General features: G+C 33.6%; 2 protein-coding genes across 4 annotated transcripts in view; both read right to left on the bottom strand.

Moving 5' to 3' along the window:
* Positions 1-3370, bottom strand: part of arb2a (ARB2 cotranscriptional regulator A) — a 180605-nt gene extending 177235 nt beyond the window's left edge. For 2 of the 3 annotated variants that reach the window (XM_016527978.1, XM_016527980.1), the window contains exons 1-3: positions 3293-3370; positions 1782-1917; positions 1548-1649 (exon numbers count right to left, since the gene is read on the bottom strand). In XM_016527978.1, the coding sequence (XP_016383464.1) occupies positions 1548-1649; positions 1782-1881 (202 nt within the window). In that variant the 5' untranslated portion in view covers positions 1882-1917; positions 3293-3370. Of the gene's footprint in view, positions 1-1547; positions 1650-1781; positions 1918-2815; positions 2930-3292 lie in introns of those variants that run through there. The other variant, XM_016527979.1, reaches the window with a different exon arrangement.
* Positions 3371-4019: 649 nt separating this feature from the next.
* Positions 4020-8100, bottom strand: part of kiaa0825 (KIAA0825 ortholog) — a 144078-nt gene continuing 139997 nt past the window's right edge. Inside the window, exon 20 of the mRNA XM_016527977.1 lies at positions 4020-4649. Within this exon, the coding sequence (XP_016383463.1) occupies positions 4553-4649 (97 nt within the window). The 3' untranslated portion in view covers positions 4020-4552. The remainder of the gene's footprint in view (positions 4650-8100) is intronic.

Genomic DNA, 8100 nt, shown 5'->3' with positions numbered 1-8100 from the left:
ATGCGCTAGTGTAAAAAAAAAAAAAAAAAGGAAGTACCCTTAAAAATTAATTATGCTTTCACAAAGGGGTGAAGAGAAACACTACTACCAGAAGGAAGAGGGGATCTAATGAAACCAACATGCAGTGGATGTTCAGCTCCATCGTCTTCATAACACAGGCTCTCTGAGGAATATCCCCCTTCAACTTATTCTCCCTGCTTTAACCTGGCATAATTAGCATGCTTTCTCAATTTTTAGCTTAATGAGGTATACATAACCTTGGATTTCAGTAATGAACGAGCTGAAGGCGGACTGGGATGAAGTCATCATGCCACATGATTTTGGGAAGGGGGAAAAAACATTCATTTCAAATGCATATGTATTTCTTGTAGGGTTATCTCATTAGATCACTGATTTAAAAAAAAAAAAAAAGAGGAGAGAAAAAATGCACAAAAACTAAAAAGCAGTTTCCACAAATAGGGTACACTGTGATGTCCCATTCTCTACCATTTAACCCTGTTACCAAAGTTATTGAAATTAATTATTAAAATTATTATAAAAATATTTTACTTTAATTTATTGTAAATATTTATCTATCCCTAGTTAATTAAAACTTAATTTAGGCAAAAACTGCAAGTAATCTTGACAGAATTTTACTTATAAATCTTATAAATGATTACAAATTACTAAAATAATAGTAATAATAATATTAATATTTTAAATTTGTTTTAATAATTTTCACTCAAATCAAGGTTTTAAACTATATTTACATATGTCCAGTTGGTATTTGTCTCATATAATATAGTTTAACCATCAACATTTTCTAAAGGCTATGCACTCATTAGTTGACTTTTTTGTATCCACTCTGAATTATTGCTAGAAAATAACATCACTCAAATCAAGGATTTAAACTATATTTACACATTTACACAGATCTGCATTTGGCTCGTATAATGTTTAGTTTAACGATGAACATTTTCTAAATGCTCTGCACTCTATTGGCTGACCTATTCTGTATCCAATTTGAGCAAAGTGACAAAAACCCTGCATTAAAAAGCTAATGTTCAGAACTATTCTTTGGCTCAATGGCCATTTTACATTCATCTCAGAGAATGGGAAAAGAAGTTACAAAATGAAACTTTCTTATAAAATCGAATAAAAGTGATACTCTTCACTGAGAGACTGATATAAGGTATTCCAGACGCTAACAGGAGGCGTTTTAGAGAGAGGAGCAAGGTTATGCAAATCTAGCCGTCAAACAGAGCACAAGGCTGAGTAAACCACTGACAGCCCATAGCATGCACAACTTGTCCATTCAGCTGCCACAGACTCCAGAGACTCTGAAACAGACAGCGCTATCACAGCCTGCTGCCTGCTGTCAATATCCAATGAAACCCTCTGCACACTTCTAATGCATTCAAACCTTCAGAACCACAGACAAGATACAAAATCATGGTATTAAAGTACAAGCCCAAGCGCTATTTGATGGTCTAGATGACACTGTCACAGTGTGAAATAATTTATTGTGTCTAAAAATGTTTAGAGTAAAGACAAGCGAAAGGTCTTACGCTCATTGAAGGTATATTCAAACTCATCCAGAGTTTCAGGAAAGTTCAGTGGAGGTTCGTCTTTTTTCATCAGCTCATCTAAATCTATCCTGGACAGTAAATCTAGAAAACAAATTGATGAATTAATGCTTTAAATTTAAAAATGTAATAATCACACATGTGATTTAATTTGTATTTAATTTCTATTTGTATGTATATTCACGCACGGTGTGTATTCATAACTGCTGGCTTTACCTTTTAGTGCAGTAGTTTTTTCTTTTTCTTCTTGTGCCAAGAGCTGGGCCATAGTTATCCAAACTAAACAGAAGAGGAAGATGCTGGCTCTGACAGGCATGGACACACCACTACAGAAATATTACTGCATGTCACCCTGATCAAGAATAAATACATATAAATACACAAACAAACAAACAAGCTTCCAATGCTATGACCTTTATTGTAACAACACCATCACAAAAAGTTTGCCTGAAAATTCATTACCATGAATGCATATAAAGCATGATAGAAATTTCTATTAATGCATTATAAAAACATAGATAATGTAATATCAACAGTAACTATAACAGTTACTAAATTATAAAGCAGTAAAATTCAAATATTTCAAACATTATACTGGTTGTCAAACTGCTACAGAGGTGTCACAAATCATTAAAATAATAAAAATAGTGGTAACACTTTATTTTAGGGTCTCTTAACTAGTTGCTTATAAGCATGCATATTACTAGAATATTAGCCATTTATTAGTAGTAATTAAGCACATATTAATGCCTTATTCTACATGACCTTATTCTACATCCCTAATCCTACCCAATACCTAAACTTAACAACTACCTTATTAACTATTAATAAGCAGCAAATCAGGAATTTATTGAGGGAAACTTCGTAGTTAATAGTGAATAAGTGTTCCCTATTCTAAAGAGTTACCAAAATAGTAAATAAAACGTTTTTTAAAACAACGTATGCAATTCAATCACAAAACATTAAAACATATGATTATGATATATTATAATGCATATTATGTTTCGATTTATCAGTTAAATCATGTTTCAATAATATTAATACTGTCAATAACAATCAATAATGTTTGGACAATGTACACTTGTCCTGTGACAAACAGCTGACCAAAAATATAATAATATATTAAATGTATTTAATGATAGGTAACTACATGTAATTTTGATTAGTGCAAATAACCATTAATAATGATTTGATTATATACTGACTTTAAAATTAAGAAATACATAAATATTGACAGATAAATTGTTTACTTGTTGGGCAATGTAGCTTTTAAAGTTTCTAGCTTCTGATGTTACCGTTCTGATCTGTTCGTGTGCAAGCAGTCAAACGTATAAGTCGTTGAGTTGAATCTAATCGTACTTCAATGACAGTGGTGGTAAGTTAACTAGCATTAAGCTAACAGCTTGCTTCATGTCTAAAAGCAAGCGTGCTGAAGTGAAAGACTCACATTCACCTGAACCTCAGTGTCTGCATTTCGAGAAAAACAGTGGAAACAGCAATCTGCTGTTAGTTTGCGACATGATCGGAGCATGTAAACATAGTAAAGGATTCCCTGCATGGACCCCAGCCAGTGTTTATAAACCAACTACTCATCACACAAATGGGAGAAAAACTTCACAAAGCACAGATAGTTAAAACAGCGATACGGATCACCCTGCTGAAGAGCTAGACGAAGACAGTGGGAGAGTTAAATATGTATTTGCATGCATGTCGCTTCGCTCACGTACCATAACAACAAGCACATGTGAGATTTCACACATCCTGCTTCCTCCTTCTGCCAAACAGGAAGACACGCTTCCGTCTCCTCGGAAACGGAAGCGTGTTACACAAGTTCCAGCTGATTGGCGGGATTTAAACAGACAGCGCCGCTTTTCACACAGACACAGAAGAGCTGTACTAAACGTACGGATACATATGATATGCAAACGTTTCCATTAGAGTAACAGGCAATAAGCTAAAGCTAATAATGTTTTTGATATCATTTTTTTGTACTATACATAAAATACCGTTTCAATCTCCTAAAAGAAAATGCACGTCTTTTAATGAATCAATAATTATCTCATGCAGTGTATATTTCACTGTGAATGAAGTGCAGACTTTTGAAAAAATAAATATAATAAAATAATAAGAACATAATCCACATAACGTTGCCACGTTGAAAAGTTGTTAAATCACAGAAAAATAGCATTTTCTCAAAGGATGTCATTTTATTATAAATTTCATTTTATTTCCGCTAGTTTCCATGGTGACATTTCATTTCATTTAGTTTAGTTTTTATTTAGTTTATCTTGGTGAACTAAAATAACTGAAACATTTAAGTTTTAAAAAAGTAATGAAAACTATATAGACATTAAAAAAATTACTAAAACCTTAACTAAAGTTAAAATAAAACCAGAAAAGAGAAAAATACAAAAAATTTCAAAATGTAAAAAAAAAAAACGTATTTAAGCCAGTCATTTTTTTGTACTATGACACAACAGTCATTATGCCTCAGCAAACACTTCTGCATTCAAAAGCACTATTGGACTTCTCATTTAAAGTCCACAAGGTCTCCCGGATTATATTAAGAGTTGTTACGAATCTCTTTCCAATAATCATACTTTGTGTAGATAATGCATGCATTTTTTTTTTTATTCTACATTCATTGACTGACTGAAACTAAAGAACACCTCCTGTAATTTTCCACTTCCAGCAAGTAATGCTCCAAAATCAGTTTCCTCATAACTGTTATATGATCATTTGTTTAACACATCAGTGGAGTACAGTTTTCAATTGTGCATGCATCCAATTCAGAGTTGGAGTCATATTTCATCAAAACCTTCTTGTGATTTATTAGAGTTCACAATGTTTTTTGTTTATTACTGATCTGCAACTGTAATTTCACATCCACAGCACATCCACTTTTAACAGTCTTATTAGTAGCTACAGTACATACACTTTTTACACTGGTCATTTGGTTCTCCTGTTATATAGTCACTGGGACTTTGCTATGTTTCTTGGCTGTTGTCGAAGTATATTTTCTTTAACTGATCCACTAAAATCTTCTCTTCATCCTCCAGTGCTGCAGCATCTTGCATCTCCCACCTGCATTTCACAAACACAGAAAACAGAAATGTGTGTTAAGCCAACTCTAGAAAACACTGGTAAAACACAGATCTTCCTTAAGCATACAACTTCTTTACAACTTCACAGTCATCTCTTGTGGGTGATAGTGAGTATACAAAGATGTGAAAAATAACAACATTATACTCGTGCTGTATCAGGTAGCACTGCCAATGTCTGTTTAGTGTTTACCACTTCTGATGCATATTGCACACGAAAATGCAAGAGTTGGATGAAATCACCAGTTCCAATTTGTTTGGTTGGCATTAATCAACGTCTAGTAGCCAGGGTATACGGGCTTCTTTATTAGTCTACCTGGAACTTAAAGACTGGAATAAACTACACAACTTTTGCTTAGATTTGCAGTCTTCGGATTTTGGCCAGTCGGAGTTGACAGATTTCACAGAAAATCATACAGTGTATGATGAACACTCATTTTTTTTATTAGCTTCAGATTATGATTCCATCTAGTCTATGGATATAAACCATGTTTGATATTTTGAGTAATATTTTGTAGAACACATCATATTTGTCACACGTTTCCTTATAATGATTTCCGATGGATCATGTGCACGGAAGACTGGACTAATGGCTGCTGAAAATTCAGCATTGCTTTCACAGGAATAAATTACATCTTTTAAGTTGTAATAACATTTTACAATATTATAGTTTTTACTGTATATTTGATTGAGTAAATGCAGCCTTGTTGAGCATAAGAGACTTCTTTCAAGAACTTGAAAATTGTTAAAAATCTTAATTATTCCAAACCTTTCGGTAGTGTATGTCAATTAAATAATCACTTCTTATTTTTGGACAGCACAAAATTCTGATCACAATATCACAAAAAGTTGTAATATCTAGTATTTTACTTTTTTTCCTAACCCAAAAGAACTAGCATTATGTGATAAAATGTAATGGATATATATATGTAAAAAGAGAGGATAATCTATAGTGTCCAATCACGGTTAGGGTTATGGTTATGCCGATGCTTATTTCCTCACCGCAAAGAGCATCTTTCAACATCACACAATTGTGTTTGTTACAAAGTGTGTGCATCCCTCCTTTTATCTTTCTCTGTGTGAGGTGAAGGCACCTTTTCAGATGATGATGTATAGTGTCCATATATTCAGTAATGGTACAAAAGCCTATCAAAGGACTTGGTCTGTGCACATAAAGCAGCTATAGCGACGTGGCCACATTGATTGAGCTTCCACCTCAGTCACTGTGAATGTGTCGCTAACAGACAAGCTCTTTTCTCCTCTATGGATGGCTGTGTCACATTGGTAATTACAGTCTATATGGGGAGGATTTGTTTATGTAAATATGTGCGTTTGATGCATGGCGCCCTCTCGGGCATGTCTCCTATCAGAGCGGCGTCTCTTTCCTCCTGTCATAGTCACCTTAACAGAACCACTGGGCCTGAACCTGACAGCAACAGCTCGACAGATGAGTGTATGTGGGTTTTGCGCATTTATTTTTTTGTCGTCTCTCACTTTCTTTTTCTCCTGCACTGGTAGCATAGAAGGATTGCGGTCCTCGGGAAAGGCCCTGGGGCACCAATGTCTTCGGAGACACAATTATGAGATGAAATGCCCAAATAACAAGAAATTACATTGCAAATATGAGAAATCAAGTTGTAATTATGAAAATGAATACTGTACAACAGACAACAATGTATTATAACTAATACATAACATCAAATTTTCGATAAGGAATTTAGGAAGAAATAATATTTGACATTTTTTCCTTTCTTTATATGAAAGTAAAATTGTGTGTCTATCTATATTTACTGTTTTCAGCATGTTTTCAGGTGTCTCAGCTGGAGGCCTTGACCTTGAGATGACACCAGTCCAACTGGCTTGTTTCATAAGACGTCTTTCATTGGTGGAGTGTAACAAATGTTCTGCAAACGTTCAAAGTTTAAATTGAGTTATTTCAATAGAATCAGGGATTTCGCAATGGGTACAAGTTGGTCACACGGATTTGCCGTGTTGAGCAACAAAATGTTTCTTTGTTTGAAAGTAGTGACGCAACAAATTTTATGAATGTAATGTATGTATGTATGTATGTATGTATGTACCAAAACACAGAAACTGGAATCAAAGTTTATATTTAGCTACAAAACTGAAACAGAAAATTAAGTTTTTGTTACTAAATTTACAAAATTGAACTCAGTATGCTGTTGATAAATCATGTCGTAGTCTTTTTTTTCCACCAGTGAGCTGCCTCTTGATTTTCAAGGTAATCAAAAATTATATATTGCTAATCTAGTATATTTTTGGTTGTAGACCTGTTGTAGCTTATCGACATTTTGTGCACGACATGGATGCTGACAGAGTGAAAGCTTGGCATCGGAGAAACTTAATTCATTCATTCATTCATTTATTTGTTTGATTGTTTGATTGTTTGTTTTAATTTTATTTATTCATTCATTCATTCATTTATTTGTTTGATTGTTTGTTTATTTGTTTGTTTGTTTTAATTTTATTTATTTATTTATTCATTCATTAATTTTATCTTTTACTTTTTTTTTTGTTTGTTTTGGCCGAATATTTTCAGTTAGCAAAATGTTGATGCATTGCTGTTTCAATCCAGTCAAGTCACCGTTTTATAGTGCTATATAAAACAGAGATTGTTTCAAAGCAGCTTCACAGTATTACACAGGAAAGTAAAACATAATTATGCAAACGTCAAAAATAAAGCAAACACAATAGTGTCATTATTCAGTTCAGGTCAGTTCAGTGTTGATTTAATTCAGCTATAACTGTGTAAAATTCATTCATTACAAAACAAGTTCAATCCAGCGATAAGCTACTCTACTAAAGACAGCAGTGTCTTTATTCAGCTCCAGTCATTTGAGTGTTGATTCATTTCAGTTCAACAGCTGTGTTGATGTTGCAAAATTAATGAATTAGGAACAAATTTGATTAAACAATAAAGCAGCTCTACAGAAGACAATGTCATCATTATTTAGCTCAATTCAGTTCAAGTTATGTTCTCATCTGAGTGTCAGTGCCGTCAAATCGACATTACTCAATATTAATTGTCTTTTAGACCACAACTAAGCAAGCCAACGGCAATGGTAGCAAGGAAACCAAACTCCATCAAGTGACAGAAAGTGACTAATTTAAAATGACTTCTGTGTGAACTGTGCTTCATACACTGTTACTTACGGTGGACCAGTTGTGCACAACACAACGAAATTAAACAAGCAAACATAAGCTCACAACACAACGAAATTAAAAAAACAAACATAAGCCCAGTAGTGCACAACGCAACGAAATTAAAAAAGCAAACATAAGCTCACAACACAACGAAATTAAAAAAAGCAAACTTAAGCTCACAACACAATAAAATAAAAAAAGCAAACATAAGCTCACAACACAACGAAATTAAGCCACAACACAACGTAAATGCTCCCGAACACTAGGGG

Source organism: Sinocyclocheilus rhinocerous, unplaced genomic scaffold (genome assembly GCF_001515625.1).
Source record: "Sinocyclocheilus rhinocerous isolate Xijiao unplaced genomic scaffold, SAMN03320098_v1.1 scaffold62, whole genome shotgun sequence".
NCBI lineage: Eukaryota > Metazoa > Chordata > Actinopteri > Cypriniformes > Cyprinidae > Sinocyclocheilus > Sinocyclocheilus rhinocerous.
The sequence above is the reverse complement of the archived record's forward strand: the minus strand, read 5'-3'. Positions and strand labels throughout refer to the sequence as shown.